The sequence below is a fragment of the Amphiura filiformis genome, chromosome 19 (assembly GCF_039555335.1).
Source record: "Amphiura filiformis chromosome 19, Afil_fr2py, whole genome shotgun sequence".
NCBI classification, from domain to species: domain Eukaryota; kingdom Metazoa; phylum Echinodermata; class Ophiuroidea; order Amphilepidida; family Amphiuridae; genus Amphiura; species Amphiura filiformis.
Window position 1 is genome coordinate 37,062,413 of NC_092646.1, and position 17,679 is coordinate 37,080,091.

General features: G+C 36.6%; 1 protein-coding gene across 1 annotated transcript in view; it reads left to right on the forward strand.

Annotated features, from left to right (window-relative positions):
• LOC140140544 (DNA polymerase zeta catalytic subunit-like) overlaps positions 1 to 16,835 on the forward strand; it is a 116,415-nt gene extending 99,580 nt beyond the window's left edge. Inside the window, 13 exon segments of the mRNA XM_072162303.1 lie at positions 535 to 676; positions 890 to 972; positions 1,444 to 1,609; positions 2,796 to 2,929; positions 3,433 to 3,502; positions 5,069 to 5,176; positions 6,045 to 6,154; positions 7,475 to 7,589; positions 9,059 to 9,196; positions 10,012 to 10,202; positions 11,201 to 11,495; positions 11,829 to 11,990; positions 12,349 to 16,835. Coding sequence (XP_072018404.1) covers positions 535 to 676; positions 890 to 972; positions 1,444 to 1,609; positions 2,796 to 2,929; positions 3,433 to 3,502; positions 5,069 to 5,176; positions 6,045 to 6,154; positions 7,475 to 7,589; positions 9,059 to 9,196; positions 10,012 to 10,202; positions 11,201 to 11,495; positions 11,829 to 11,990; positions 12,349 to 12,552 — 1,918 coding nt within the window. The 3' untranslated portion in view covers positions 12,553 to 16,835.
• The last annotated feature ends 844 nt before the right edge of the window (positions 16,836 to 17,679 follow it).

A 17,679-nucleotide genomic window follows, 5' to 3' on the forward strand; every position in this document is an offset into this window, starting at 1 on the left:
ATATTCCCGAGTGCCGGCTGATTTTGCTTGATCGCATCACATATGTGCTTACTATCGAGTGCTTTTAAAACATGCAAACATGAAGAGCCCCATCCACAAGAGTGTAAAGGGTTTTTGAGCAAATCATTGATACACATAGTTATGAACAGGTAAACCTGAACATGTGTGTCTAAACCCATTAGCTCAGTTGGTAAAGCGCTTGTCTTTGAGCAATTTCATAAAAGCGCTCGATAGTAAGCACATATGCTAAATAAGGAGGCATTTTTGAAAATTGAGTTACGATAATTATAATCTTGTAGTAACATTAGGTTATCATGTACTGAAAACACCCAAGGTCTTACATATTTTGGTTCTAAAGTTATGAGGTTTTGTGATGTGTTTTTTTCTTATGTATTTGATTGTTTTTTACTCCATATTTTTGCCTTTATCTCAATTTCAAATTTGCCGCCTTTGGCCCCCATGGACCAGATCGTGTCACATTTGGGCCAACTCTTTAAATTCGCTAATTAAACATCTTATTTTGTTTCATATCAGGTGGCGTGTCGTCGAGTACTATACCTTGCGAGTATGCTGCAATCTTCAGGTTCTGGAGCAACATGATCTTATAGGCAGAACCTCAGAATTAGCCAGGTTGTTTGGAATTCAATTCTACAATGTGTTATCCAGAGGCTCACAGGTAAGCATTGGGCTATACTTTGCTTAAAGCCATAATGTGTGATTTGCTCCACAGCGACAGCCTCAATTTTTCTTGAATTTCTACTTTTTTATACATATATAAATGCATGCATGTGTCTTAATGGAGTTAGACTCAATGTAATTTAACACATATACACAAAGCAAATAAAATAATCTAATGCACTTTTTATTGCATATATTTTGTTTGTCACAGTATCGTGTAGAATCCATGATGTTAAGGTTGGCTAAGCCACTCAACTACATCGCCGTCTCACCAAGTCAACAGCAAAGAGTCAGGTAGGTATTGACTCTTGGCCTATCCATCATTATTATTGACAAATTTTGTTTCCTGAAGTAATTCTCTTTATCCTTGATTCCTACACTGAAACTTTCTTTCCCTGTTGGATTTAATGGCTTGTAGGTTTATGCGTAGCGCAATATAAATCACTGCGCTTCCCCCTTTTTTTTTTTTTTAAGTCCACATTGATTTTGGAGTTGATAAGTACCAGATTAGGTAATTCCAATTGAAATCCACACCCTCTATGGAAAAAATAGCTTTAATCTTCTACACAGAGAGTGTGAATTTCAAATTGGGTTAACTGAATGAATGGCTCCATTTGAAATCTGCACTCCCTGTGGGAGATTAAGGCCCTGCCAACCATGGGATTGTATGATTTACAAATGGATTAGCCCATTGGTACAGATTTAGTCTCCACACAGTGTAAATTGTCCCATTGGTATCTACATATTCTCTTTGTTATATTTCAGAATGAAGGCGCCAGAGTGTATACCACTAGTGCTGGAACCGGAGTCGAGGTTTTACCATGATCCAGTCATTGTGCTGGATTTCCAGTCTCTGTACCCCTCTATGATGATTGCATATAACTACTGCTTCTCAACTTGCTTGGGAAGACTAGAGCATATTGCAGAGTAAGTTAACCATTTTATGAAGAGGCATTGACAATGTGTGAGGAGTTAGATACTCTGCGTATTTACCTTGATTTTAGATGTACATCCATTTGTGATATGTATCAGTTACTGAATGTGGGAATGTTAATCAGATATCGTCAAGGAAAACTGGAATTTCACAGCGTTCGAAGCTGTAAATAATCATACAGCAAATACTGTATGGATTTGCCTAATGGCGCTTACTTGGCTCCTTTGCCTTGGGGCAAATTTCATATGCAAATAGAGAGCTCCTCCTCTGAAATCCCAACAAGAATTACGGTTCCTTGACCTTACTTGCTGGCAGCGATTTTATGGGAGGGCACTTTAAGGTTGTGCCTAAAATTGCACTTGTCAAGTGAGCCGATAGTGCCATTAGGTGAATCTTTACGGTAACCATGTATGGACATCGTGCCTGTACATATCAAAATTCATTATTTTGAGGCTGAATGGTCCATCAGTATGTTGGAAATTTACAGAGTATTTTTGTTCTCAAAATTTATTTATTCAAAGGTGTAATTTCCCCTGATTCTTGGCTCTCTTTCCATGTACAAAAGAAGAAAAAACTTGTAAAAGCTGATTTTCAGGCTTTGTGACCTCCTTTCATGATTTTTTCTAGTTTATGTATTCACCAAAGAAGATATGGGGCCCTCCCCAGAATTCTTTGCAATATGCTGCATCACCTCACTACATCAAGTAAGACTCCTGTTACAGCTTCTTACTTTGTACAGTCTCTCTTTGTTTTCATGTTGAGAATAGACTGGCTAAACATGGCTCAATAATCAAGAAATAAGCCATATTTTTCAAGACCTGGATGACATGCTCTGTTCATTGAGGTACTCTTTGTCCCTATCGACCCATGTTGCACTATCATAGCAAATCAGTACAGAAAACTGAAATGGAAGAAATGCATTATGGGAAGGGTAAGATAATATCTTCTCTGTGCATTCATACCCTGTATGAAAAAGAAATGTATGGATCATAGTTTAGAAAAATTAATGTCTGGTTTTCGAGCTGCTGGTAAAATGTTCACTGGGCATGTGCACTTTTCACATAATACACTAGGGCATCCTTGCCAGCAAGAAGGAATGGACTCTGTGTGCTGAAGAACCAATTGTAACTCATTTTCTTTGTGTCTTCTTCTACTTTCCCTGATTTTTTTTTTTTTTTTTCAGTACGCCTTAGGTTGCCAGAGTTTATCCGTTGCTGCAACAACTCTGAAGAGATTACTGAAGTCAGACAGTCTTCATGTGTCACCCAACGGTGTGGTGTTTGTCAAACAGGATGTCAGGCATGGAGTCTTACCAAGGTCAGTGACTGAGTCTTAATTTTGGGACCATGATGCAATTTAAGGTTGAATTTATACTTTCACATAAAGCATCAGGGTTAAATAAATAGCCCCTGCCCCACCACAACCTTCAGATCAAAGTTAACACTGGTTAATGGGCATTGATAAATGAGGGATTTTACAGGAAAGAGTGGCAAGTTAAAAATAACCTGTGAAAAGAAGGTAATTGAATATTTTGTGGAGTAGTTTTAATTAGCCTTTCGAGATATGGCGGACACAATAGGATGGTGTTGCACGAAGTGGCTAAAGTCTTTTGAATTTGCCGGGTTTTACCCAGATTGAAGACTGCCCTCCTTTTGTGTATGTCATACTTCAAAAAGGTTAATCATCAAAAGCACCTACAAAATCGGGAAGCAGGGCATCACTTACAGCACAAACAAACAAATTAATGTCCTACATGCAACAATGTTGTTTTGATGTTTAATAATCATTGTATAATATTGCATGAACTTATTTGATTACAGGATGCTGGACCAGATCTTGTCAACTCGTATCATGGTAAAGAAAGCCCTCAAAGACCACAAGGATGATAAGGTTAGTATGGAATATAAGACTGAATGGGCTATTGCAGTTGAAATCCATACACCCCTATGGAAGACATGACCTTAATCTCCCACACAGGGGGTGTGAATCTCAAATGGGTTACCTGAACGGGTGACTCCATTTAAAATCTATACCCTTGTGTGGGACATTAAGGGGTGGGGTATGAACGTTTGGACAGTATTTATTTTTGGACATTGAAGCACATCAGACATATCGAATTGCATTCTGAATACGAAGAATGTCCTTCTGATATCAAATAATTTTGATTTTTTGAAATTCGCAATGTAATACACATTTTATGGCAAATGATTGATATTTTTGATATTTAACAGTACTCAAAGTAAACTTTATAAATCTGATGATTTATACTTAAAGTGTATGTAGGTGGGATGAAAAGCCGACGATCAATTGAAAATTTTGACCTTTCAGATTGAAGATATGGAATTTTTTCCTAAAACACCAAACAAAATTAGGTCTTTTTGGAAAAAAAATCCATATCTTCAATATGAAAGGTCAAAATTTTCAATTGATCGTTGGCTTTTCCTCCCAGCTAAATGCACTTTAAGAATATGTCATTAGATTTATAAAATTTACTTCGAGGACTGTTATATATCAAAAATGTGAAAAATATCAAATTTTAATAATTTTTCATAAAATTTGTATTATATCGTGAATTTCAAAAAATGAAAATTATTTGATATCAGAAAGACATTCTTCGTATTCAGAATGCAATTTGACATGTCTGATGTGCTCTCATGTCCCACAAAAAATACTGTCGAAACGCGTAAAACACTCATTCCAGATACCTTAAGATTGTGTCGTCCATATGGGGTGTATGATTTGTAACTGGAATAGCCCAAGGTGTGATTGTCTACTGGTCAACTGTGCATGTTTATTGTGTGATGCTTGTTAATGACAACTCGAAAATAAGCATTCATATCGGAGTCAAGAAAATGTTTTGCTTGTGACTTTGATCAAGAGCCATAGGTTAACTTCCAATGTGCCTGTGTCCTACGGCGTCATTGTGACAGGATTGCATGACCTGTAATACTGGTGTTTCTAAGTCGTCAACCGACTGAGGGCATAGTCTAATGGAAATTGTTATGAGACGCACGATGAATGATATAAGTTATCCACTAGCAGCTCAAATTGATACAACATTTTCACAGATAGCAAATTTTTATTTATTGCAGTTTGTTTGCCTTTATCGAATGGTTGAGGTGTAGCTTATGACAATTAATAAAGAAGTTGTATGTTGAACTTCAGTCCTTAGGAGGATATCTTGAGAATGTTTATTAAAATATTGTATTTTCAGTTTTTGGCATACACTAGTGGAAATTTTAAATGAGAATTCTTTCAAACCGATGAGAATCGGACAAAACTATGAGAATTGAAAATTTTCTCATTTCTAGGAAGTTTTCTCATCCAAATAAATGAGAAATACTACTAATATCTCAACAACATGTCACATTGCTTTAAATGAGAAAATTTAACACAATAATTGTTGCAGTTTATAAATATCTGTAATGAATTTTTAAAAATTTTGTTTTTTTACAGATTCTTGAGCGAATGTTGGACAACAGACAGCTTGGATTGAAACTGATAGCCAATGTCACATACGGGTATACAGCAGCAAGCTTCTCTGGAAGGATGTCATGTATTGAGGTAAAGCCAATTTTTTTAAAACCTGTTCTATGGGCCCAATTGACCCAAATATTGTGCATTTTGGCGATTTATCTGTATGAAATTAAATTTAAAACCACCAATTTTTAAAGTTGATAGATTTTGACAAAAATATTTTCGAAATTTTTTAAAATATTTTTCAAAATATGTTTGCACAAAAGTTTCATTTTTTTCTTAAGATTTTTCAAGTTTTTAGGGTCAATTAACCTCTTCCAGAAAAAGAAATCTGGACCTACAAGTCTGTCTGTAAAACAGGGTTTTTTTCATTGCCTAAGCATTGTAAGACTACTTTATTTTCAAGGTTTTTGGGAGGAGCACCATTTCACAAATTTAGATATCTGAGAATTATGAAAATATCAGAATTGGGAAATGTCACTGTTGTATACATGTATGTGCATATGCAAAATTAAGTTCCAGTGACAATTAATGCCAAATGTTGACAATATGCTAAATAAATACATGTAAAAGAAGATGTGCAATATTAGGTACAGATCATGCTGTCCTGATTCAATTTTGAGATCATCAATATAAGTACAGAATCAAGGCGTGTAGTCTTGAAGGAAATGAACTTTCATTTCTTCCTACAGTAAGCAGCATTCCAGTTGAAATCCATACATCCCCAAGTGGAAGACATGACCTTAATCTTCCACAAAGGAAGTGTGAACGTCAAATTTGGGGTTACATGAATGGGTAACTCAGAGTATAACAGAGTTGCAGAATAGTTTAACATGGAAGACTAATGAAATAATAGTAGAAAAGAACAATTATTATTTTGACCGCTCACAAAACATCGGATATTTGAACCCTTGAGCTAACACATTTTTACCTGTTGTTACTTTATTTTTGGCAGGTTGCAGACAGTGTTGTGAGGAAAGGCCGTGAGACATTGGAAAGAGCTATCCATATGGTTGAAAGCAATGCTGAATGGGATGCTAGGGTTGTGTATGGTGATACCGACAGGTGAGTTATGGGGTGGTTAAGGCCAACCAGTAAAGGTAGGAGAGGGGTTGGTTTTTAAAATTCTTGCAGGAACCATCTTCATAGTTGAAAGCAATGCTAAATGGTGTGCTAGGATTGTCTATGGAAACACTGACAGGTGACTTATGGTGTGATTTAGACCAAGCAATAAAGGCAGGAGAGGGGTTGGTATTTTGAAATTCTTTCGGGATCCATCTTCTTAGTTGAAAGCACTACTGAATTGGGTGCTAGGATTGTCTATGGCGACAGTTGTAGTTGTTGGATGAACTGGGTTTCTGTTGTTGTACATACAGTTAATAATTATAAGCAAGTTTGAAATTGGATGATTCGGAATCAAATTCAATATTATTAATCTCCTAAATAAGATCTTTGGCCAGATTCAATCTGATGTCTTCAGATACCCAATATGTCCTAGTGACCACTGCTAAAGGAAAACTTTTCTGCATTAACTGACTTCTGGTTCAAGGTGACAAAATACATCATTATTTGCAACTACCAGTGGTCACTGTAACATCTCAGGTAGCTGCAAATCATGACGTGCTTGTCATCTCCAACCAGAGGTCGACTAATGCAGAAAAGTTTTTACCTAGAAGTTTTTGATTCAAGATAGAATCTTCAGATCCAATATCAAGCTGCTGTTGAGGATGAGGTTCTGCTGTTTTGAGGGTGGTTTCCAGATATTTTTATGGAGAAACTTTTGGAAATTTTTTGCCATCATGCATATACTAGTCTTATTTTTGCAACTAATAAGCATCCTGTGTCATTCTATATGGGAACATGGCTCAATTGGGGCATTCCATTTAAAATCCACACTACCCCTGTGGAAGATTAGCTAAAGTCTTCCACAGAGGGAGTATGAATTTTAAATAGAATAGACAATTTGGTAACTTCCATTTAAAATACTCACTCCAGTTGTGGAAGATATAGGTAAAGCCTTAATACAGAGGTGTATGGGTTTCAAAATGATTAGCCCTGATCAGTTACATTTGAAAAACATACTCCCCCTGTGGAAGATTCTGGAAATATCTTCCAAATGGGGAGAATTTTGAAACCCACACCCCCTCTGTATAATAGCTTTACCAATATCTTCCACAACTGGAGTGAGTATTTCAAATGGAAGTTACCCAATTGTCTATTCTATTTGAAACTCATACTCCCTCTGTGGAAGACTTTAGCTAAATCTTTCACAAGGGTAGTGTGAATTTCAAGTGGAATAGCCCATTGGTTAAACTAATTAATTAATAAGACTTTGTCATTATAGTTTGACTAATTCATTTGAATGCATATTGTTTCTTTTCATAGCATGTTTGTCTTGCTGGAAGGAGCTAGCAAAGAGCGTGCCTTCAAAGTCGGGAAAGAGATCGCTGCTGCTGTGACTGCTGATAATCCCAAACCTGTCAAACTGAAATTTGAGAAGGTAGGTGGTTATTTTTTGAAACGATAATTTTGTTTTTGATTTTGTGTGACCAACTTCAAAGTTGGTAATTGTTGATGCTGTTGTGACTGTTTTATGATTTTAAAACTAGTGAATTCATATTGCTTGTAAACAAATTGAATGAGAAAAAAATCTTTGTAACAATTTTATGCTTCAAACTGTCATTTTCTGGATTTCTCAACAAAAAAAAATGAAATGCTGTAACATTGCTCCCAAAAACAAAATATTTGCAGACTACAGGAAACACTTTTTTAGACTAATAGTGTTGGTATGGTACAGTCCATTTTGAACATTATACTGTATGTAGCTATTCATTTTCAATGAATCTCATACTACAATGTGTTCTAGGAAATTTCCTTATGCTAATAGAATTCAGAAAAGGTGAACATTTACAGGAAAGGGTAATTTTTATTCTTTAAGAAAACAGCAAAGATGTGAAGATTAATAGGCCTATATATTTATTTTTCCACTCAAATATCATATACATGTACCTAAAAGGAGTATTTCGTGATCCTAGCATCCTCTTTTTATGACATTTTTCAGTAGATATCCACGAAAAAAGCTTATTCCCAAAATTTCAGTTGATTCCGATTTTGCGTTTGCGAGTTATGCATGATTATGTGCATTACACTGCTCCATAGACATTGTTGTCCATAACAAGAAAGAATTCCTCGCGATGTTTTGATATCCAGCCATAGTATTTTAATTGATTAAACTGAACATGAAGCTATATCTTTACTAACTTCATGCACTAATTTGCAGACCCGCCCGGCCTTCTACATGTAGTGAGTACCACATTAGATTGTGTTTACAAGAAATAATAAGCGCTGCCTCCTCAAAATTTCTTATGCCAGCAGCAGCAGGGTTGTAGATAATATTTAAAAATATTATCTACAACCCCGCACCTGTGTTCAAGGCCTTTCTTTTATCTATTGACCTCAAAAGAAAGGATTAGAATGATCAGAATGTCGTCCCTGACCCCTTTCCACACATTAATAATGAGTCGGTAAGGGAACATGCTAGCGTTATACTTCAGCGAGTATGTATGGCCACTACACAGTTCAATGGCCTTATTGTGATCTGGCGGGCGTTTTAAAAGCACAGTCCCTGACTGCGTGGGCATATTTGCGGGCAAGGAACAATAGAGACCAATTGCCTGGCAATGACGTCACATGTAATCCCAGTCTATAGTGTGATTAGAACATTATAGGCTGGTGGTCACTTATAGTACGATCAGTACGAAAAGTCCAATGCGATTATTAATGTATTTTCTAATATTAAAAGAACCACTTTTTAGCGGGAATTTTTGTAAGTTACACGGCTGAAGTTGTGAAAGGGTTGAAAGACTACAATATTACAGCATAAACAAGAATTTCTTTGTTTGGTCGTTATTCCTATAGGCTCATCCCTTAAATATTAATATGATATATCGATTTCTAATATGCAAACAGGTTTATCATCCGTGTGTGCTGCAAGCCAAGAAGCGCTATGTAGGGTATAAGTATGAATCACCAGATCAAACAGAACCAGAGTACGATGCCAAGGGGATAGAGACCGTCAGAAGGGATGGATGCCCTGCTGTTGCCAAGGTAACAATTAAACATAAACAAATCAAGCCAAGGGGAACCACTTCTTTCAAATCAATACTTTTGATTTGGTTTACTGGCCTATAGATACATTACCATGCCCAACTTTTAGTGTGAGTTAAAGATGCATCTACTTATTTAACTTTTCAAAACATTAGCTAACCACACCTCAATTACAATTGCTACATTAAGGGGGTACTACACCCCTGACCAAATTTGTGCCAATTTTTGAGTTTTTCTCAAAAATTATAGCGCATTGGTGACAAGTAAGATATGTATATTATAGGGGCAAGGACTGCAACTACTGCACTGAAAATTCAGCAACTCAAGGCAAGTAGTTATTGATTTATTGATCAAATATTGGTTTTCCCTCATTTTTGACTGTAACTCCACAACTGCTGTCTGTGCTGAAATAAAATTTCCAGTGCAGTAGTTGTAGTCCTTGCCCCTATAATATACATATCTTACCTGTCACCAATGCGCTATAATTTTTGAGAAAAATGCAAAAAATAGGCACAAATTGGGCAGGTGTAAAATACCCTCTAGCTTAACTCCACACTTTTACTGACTTTGATCATACTTTTGAACTATGTGGCCTTTTATCTAGAAGTAGAGTTGAAGAGAATTGAGCTGAAATATTTAGAAGCTGCATCTCAATTGGTTACTCAGATGAATAAATCATGTAATTAACAAATCAAAAATGCTGTAAGTAAGGCAACAGAGGGTTAAAGGTTAAGGGCAATGGCTAAGCTGATGAAACATATCAAGAATTGAAATACTATACCAGTTTGCATTCTTTCTCATGCTTTTACCATTAGATCTTGGAGAAGTCCATCAAGGCCCTATTTACCACCAAAGACATGTCTCAAGTCAAGGATTACGTACAGAAACAGTTCAAGAAGATCATTGATGGTAGCGCCAGCATGCAGGACTTGACATTTGCCAAGGAGTACCGGGGGCGAAAATCGTACCAGCCCGGTGCGTGTGTGCCATCGCTTGAGATAACAAGGTGAGAGACTGGACAAGACTAAATTTATATTGGTCAATATGAATACAGGCAAAGATTCATATGTTGTCACAATAATAGTCAATTATTTGATTTCATAAATAATAAAGATCAACCAAGCATCTGATTGATTCGAAAGATCAAGTCAATTCGTTTCTATTGCCTAATTATTGTGTTTGGCCAACGTTGCAGATATTACACTCTAATTAGAAAAAGATTTCACACAAAAAAGAAGCAATCGGTGTGGACATATTACAATCATTCTTTTTACAATACTTTGTTTAGCGTATAACTGGCAAAAATGATTTGGTTTTTGTTACTGCATGAGTCAATAAAGTCCCAGTTTATGTTTGAGTAAATTTACATAGCGCGTCAGTCACACATTATGCTATGCGCAACCAAAATTACTGCTGTGCCCATCGGGGTTCAAACCATTCTATATCAATGCACAATGTTATGAGTTTCATTTTTTGGCCAACTATAAAGCTAAAAAGCACACATTGTTTTTTGGTTTTTTTGTTTGTTTTTTTTGAAGTTTTTTGCCGTAAAATCATGAAATTCTGAGAAATATTTTGAAGAAAATTAATTTTAGTATAAAACAATTGATATTTGAAACAGCCATGGGCTTTGAGACATAACATTTATATTAATTATAGTGGTGTATATTTTAAGCCTGCATGGATTTTGAAACATTATATGTGTACATCCATATCAAAAGGATGCACTTGTCGGCTGCTACATGTTTCTCATTTCACATAATAGTTAGGAATAAATACCACACTCATCTCAAGCGGAGGTCACTTCAAATCATCCCCAAGTCACATGGATAAGGAATGTTCAATGTATTCCCAAACAATGTGACTTGGGGATGATTTGAAGTGACCTCCACTTGAGATGAGTTCTTAGCTATTATATGAAATGAGACACATGTAGCAGCCGACAAGTGCATCGTTTTGCTATGGATGTACACATATTGTATTATTGTTTCTTATCCCTGACAGGCGTATGATGGCAGTAGATCGATGCTCAGAACCTCGACGTGGTGAGCGAGTCCCGTACGTCATTGTCTATGGCAGCCCAGGCTTACCGCTCATCCAGCTTGTACGCAGACCGGAGGAGGTGCTCAAAGACCCCACCTTGCGACTTAATGCCACCTATTACATAACAAGACAGATTATACCAGCATTGAATAGAGTGTTTAGCTTAATGGGAGTGGACACCAATCAGTGGTATCAAGAGTTACCCAGGAATCAGAGAGTACGTAATCAGGCTGCTGCTTCTGCACAAGTCAAGAAGGTGAGCAAAACACACAGCCATTTACTGGCACTTTGATCCAGGGCACCCTCAATTTATGACTTACTGATTGTACATAAGCTGTACATGTACCTATCGATTTATCTCCCAGATTTATCAGAACTCATACAAATGTAGTGTAATTTCTCTAGCTGCAAGTCATGTATATGAATAGGGTTCAACTTTGTCAATACTGGTTTTTTTCCTTCAAATTTTTCATTTCAAAAATACCTAATGACAATTTTAATAAAAATTGCCCTTCACAACGCCGGAGTAATTTTTGTGTTCTGAAACTTTGAATAATAAGTTCCAAATGATTTATGTTCATAATTACAGGGCACAATCGCTCAGTACTTCAGCAGTCTCAACTGCGTCATCTGCGATAAGCTTACCAAGACAGGACTCTGTGATAGCTGCCGGGAAGATCCACAGCAAACGGCAACTATCTTGTCAGGGCGAATGCAAGAGTGGAACCAGTCTTGGAGGTCTCTTGACAAGGTGAGCAAGTTCAGCCAATGAGTTATTGCATGAAATCACTATCTGCAATAGCTGCCCTATGTACATTTGATTGACAACTGAACTGCATTTATTGTATACATATAAGAATATGACACTTGGCAGCTATTGAAGATGAGGCTGTTTGAACTAATCAGCTCGTAATCGCCAGTCCTTAAAACATTGTGGATTAATAATATAAGCATATCAGTATAATGGGTCTATTTTTCGGCATGATGGTAAAAGCCTAAAAGCACATAGGAGGTTTCTCCTGCCCAGCTTGACGATATGTAAAATGTAACATAATTATAACTCAGAATTTCACTGTCTAATCAATATTATAATCATCTTTTTGTGACAGATGTGCAGTAGCTGTTGTGGCTTCAAAGACGAGCAACCAGGTTGCAATACATTAGACTGTCCTGTGAGGTACAAACTCACGCGAACAAGTGCACAACTACTGGAGGTGCCATTCATGCAATCGCTACTGGACTCTCTAATCACAGACAATGGGGATAGCCATTCAAGGACACATGTGGCTACGGATGGAAGTATTCGCAGCTGAGGTGTGAAAGGGCATACTAATCCAAAGATTTACACTAGCTGGTACAAGGAGTAGTCTAGCTTCTATAGTCGTAGATTTTGGGGACATAGAGACTTACGTGATGAAGTACACAGTTACAAGAGATGCCATTCTTGCAATTTCTACTGGTAACCCTTCTTTAATCATGAACAATGAGGACAAGGACTGGAGTGACTATGGAAGGAGGCGGTCACAGCTGAGGTGTGAAGATGCTACAAGAATTTTACAATTATGCTACAAGAGGTTTTGGGGCAGGCCTCGAAATTCACATTTTTAAGGGCACTCATTTGAAGAAGGGTTTGACATTAAGGGGCGCCAAGGCCAAGTCTAAGGCCTTTGTTGGCTTAGTGAATTTTGAGGCCTCTTCTGGGTCTCACAAATTGGCTATTCCAGTTGCAATCCATATACCCCACTTGGAAGACATGACCTTAATCTTCCACACAGGGAGTGTGAATATCAAATGGGGTTACCTGAATGGATGACTCTTATTGTAATCTAGTACACTCCCGTGTGGGAGATTAAGGACATGTCTTTCACAGGGAGTGTATGGATTTCAACTGGAACAGCCCAACTGGGGACAACGATATAAAGACTAATATTGTGGATGGGCAGGAAAAACCTATATATGATTGGCCCTGAACATGTTTAAAGCAAACCCTCCTATGTAACCTGTTGGCTGTTTTGTTTTAAACATGTTCAGGGGCCACAAGCAAATAGGAGGTTTTTCCTGCCAAACGACGATATGAAAAATTGTACAGCTATAATAAGTCTGCGTAAAGCAGGTGCAATCATTTCTAGGATAGCTCTGGCAATAGATGAAAGTAGGTTTAGATGAGATGGGCTGGTGCAATCTGATGTAAACAACTACAGTTTGTTCGGCTTATATATGTGACTCCTCGCCACAACTGAGCCTGGATGTCGCCAGTGCCACTATCGAGATATGCTCCATCGAACTTAATAATAAACAATAGGAAAGAAAGGATTTATTGACTGTTTTATTGATTTTTCACTACTTAAATGTCAAGTACTATAGACATGAAATACATCATTTTAAAGCTAATTTCAAGCAGAATATTTTGGTTGAATATCTCAAAAATGATGATTGGCGACATCCGGGCTCAGTTGTGGCGAGGAGTCACATATTGTATTGATATAGAATGGCATGTATGCTTATGTGAATTTACAAGAGTGTGAGTTGAGACTTTATTGATGCACGCATTAACAAAAGCATTTTTGCCTTATATAAGCCGAACAAACTTTACAGCAATACACGGCCTACATATAATGTAGACTTACACAGATATCCATGATGCAATGAGTGTTATGTGAGTACTCATGTGGTACCCATTTAATGATCAGAGAGCAGATGGGAGGTATCAATTGAAGGAGATTTCATTTTTACAATAATATTAAGGAATTTGGTGGTTTTGCTGAGAAATGTGTTTCTTCGATACGCATACAGTTTATCAGCCTGAGATTTTTTCCCTTATAAGTTGTATTTGCTTCTTGATCATAATTTAATGTACAACAATTGGACTTCAGCACGGTGCAAATTTGATATTTTTTGTTCACCGTCACAGAGCTCATATCTGGCAAATTTCAAATGAACACAAAGCTAGTAAATATAGTCTTTATTTCTATCTGCACTTCACACGAAACCAAAATTTCTTGAGGTGCTACTTGTGATTTGTTGGAGTTCAGTTAGTATACGTTGATCGTCAGTACTCTATAAAAGTGAATTGATGACTTGCCCATATCCCATGATGCATTACTATACAGTCCATCTTCACTTATCGGGACCTCTTGTATCCGGATATCTCGGGGGTCTGGACGAATGATCTTTTAAGGAAAACATGTTTCTCAATGCCGTTGCATGTAGCATTGTGGTATTGTCAAATACCATCTGTTCAGTGTTGATAACTCCAATTATTGTCACAATTTCGGCTGTTTCGACATTTCGACACACATAAATCACTTAATCCGGATTTCTCACTTACCCACCCATTGCTTGGTCCCATCGTGGCCGGATTGGAGAGGGTGGACTGTAGTTTAATCAGTACCAAATAGACAGGTCTTACGAACATTCCAAATGGATACTGAAAAGTGGAATCGGAACAGATGTAATATGTACATATGCTTGATGCACTGCATTTACCACTAAGTTATGTACGTAAGTCGGAAATTACTTTTGCCCACTGAGAAATAAAAACTGAACCTATTTAGTGCTGATTTAACTATATAGGATTTGATTTAACTATATAGGATTGGAACTAAACATGCATTTACAGAAGCATTTTGGCAACTCAAATAACAATAATGTAGTGTCAACCCTGGTGCTATTGGGGGATACTTGTTTGGCAGGAAAAAACTATGTGTCCTTGGCCCCTGAACATGTTTAAAGCAAAACCTGCCATGTAACCTCTTGGCAGTTTTGTTTTACACATGTTCAGGGGCCACAAGTACATCAAGGTTTATCCTGCCCAACAACGATATACAAATTAAATGGTCAATACATGTGCAACTAGACTTGTTATAGGTACATATCAAATAACTAAGCTAGATAGACTGTTAAAGATACATGTATTATTTCAAGAATGGGCATTTCATTTGACATTTCTAGTGTTTATTTCATGTTCCATGGTGGCCTTCACAACACATTCCTTGATATTTTGATATATGTCTGTTCTTATGTATAGATTTTTTAACAGATATTTTTGATGATGAAAATATATAGAAAAGCAAGATAGTGTTATAATGGCAGAGGTCATCCGCACTCTGTTAACAACTCGTATATCGTCACTGGGCGGGAAAAACCTCATAATGTACTTTTTGCCCTTGAACATGGATGAAGCAAACCATTCAATATAAAGTCTACACCTACAATGCTTTATCCATTTTCAAGGGCCAAAAGTAAATATGAGGTCTTTCCTGCATGTACTTTTGGCCCTTGAACATGGATGAAGCAACCTCTTCAGTATAAAATCGACACCTACAAGGCTTTATCCATGTTCAAGGAAATTATTACAAAATGTTCTTTATTTTGCTCATATTTAAAATTCAAAATCTTACATTTATCTCCAAGTGAATCAGCTCATATCAATATACCATTTTACTTTTCTAGTGTGAACTACAGCATATCTAGTGTGAACTACAGCATATTTTTCCCTCAACTCAGAATATTTTCTTATAATTCAACTCAAGCAGGACAATTATTCTTGGTAGAGAAATGATATGGCAGGATTTTTTGGTTTATCCTAGAACTGAAATCGTGAAGGATTATGTAGTATGCAGCTCTAACCTGGAGTACCAGGGAAAAAAATCCAAAGCGGGCACAATATCCAAGTCGTCATGCTGACCGGCTCCAACGACTTGACGAAGCGTGGAAATTCGCCATTTGGGGTTACATGACCAATGCATTTTAATGCACGGAAATGTAATGCATTTTAATGCACGGAGATGTATCTTTTTCTGGCAAATCCTAAGACCACTTTTGGGAGAGGCCGCGACCCCAAAAGGTCACGACCCACAGTTTGGGAACCGCTGCCCTAATGCATTCTCCTGTCAATTTCAATGATTTTCACATGTGTTTATGTCATAAATATTCTTGAAAATGAAACTCAATTGGTGCAAAGTTTTCTATCACCATTTTTATACTCTCTCATTTCTATATCCAAAATCACTTTTTTTCCCCGAATACTTGATGGATACAAAGCAATGTAAAATAATCACTGAACGTTTAATTGTTTATCAATAATTTTTACCTTGTAATTATGACAATTTCATGTAAGGTTTTGACTGTTCTGAGTTTTTTGTTAACTAACATATTCTCTGTATTTGAACATTATCATGTACATGTAAATAGTCAATCATGTTGTTAAGATTAAAAATAATTTCATTTGGCCTTATTTCTATATTTTTGCACACTTACACATGTAACACTTTTATAGAAATTTCTTTCCATTTGTAATATATTGTGAGTTGGAAGATGAACAGGAATCAGTGTTGCCTGGAATGGGCACAAAATCAGTGTTGCCTTATTGGAATAAGTTGAAATCTGACAAATTCAGTTGAATCGAGAAGGTTGTTAATAATGTATTTGTTGATCTATGCACCAATGTATTTTTTTTCTGACGATAAATTAACCATAGTAGTGTAGAAAGTGAGGCAGTGATCGGTAATATAATCCTGTCGTGCGACGTGTCTGTTGACAATAAATATTTATGAAGCGCTTGCATACCCATTCTGAAAAGCACTTGGAAAAATTACACAAACAAATGTGATTTGTGAAGTTATGTAACAATGTGCACAAAATGTAAGAATTACGACTTATTTTGATACATTCCGTTGGCAAAGAAGAGCACTTTCACCCAGGGGGCAAAATAAGGGTATCTGAAAGGAACTACTTTTTGTCCCTAGGTCAGAGGTCGTTGGCTTAATATTAAATTGCAACGATATTCCGCTGATTTTTAATGCTCTGCTGTAGGCTTCAATATAAAAACTTCAAGTTTTGAGATATTTTTCTCAAAAATATCAAGAGATATTTCAAGAACCACTGCCCCTATGCTGGGCTTTTTTGTACTCATTTTAATGCATTTTTCTTTTTTTTTCCAAATATGGTCATGAAAATGTACAATTCTGAGAGTTTTAATGTAGGTTTCTGCTTACATGCCTCAAACTTTATATTCAAGAATTTACAGTCTAAATCGACATTAATTTTTGATGTTCTTCTTGTTATTCATGTAGTTTTAAGAGAGAGAGTGCCTTCACATGCCAAAAACCTTGTGTATTATAGTTCTTAATAATGAATATTTTTATTCCTAGATGTTGGTGTTTTGTATCATTGTGGTGGTTTAAAATTAACATGTAATTTATTTCTTATATTGGTGGTTGTAAACCAAAGGTTACATAATTATGTTATTTGGGCTATTGCAGATTAGCTCCATACATCCCTTAAGGAAGACACAACCTTAATATCCCACACAGGGGGTGTAGATTTCAAATGGAGTCACCCATTCAGGTAACCCCCATTTGAAATTGATACTCGTGTGGAAGATTAAGGTCATGTCTTCCATAGGGGGTGTATGGATTTCAACTGGAATAGCCCGTTAC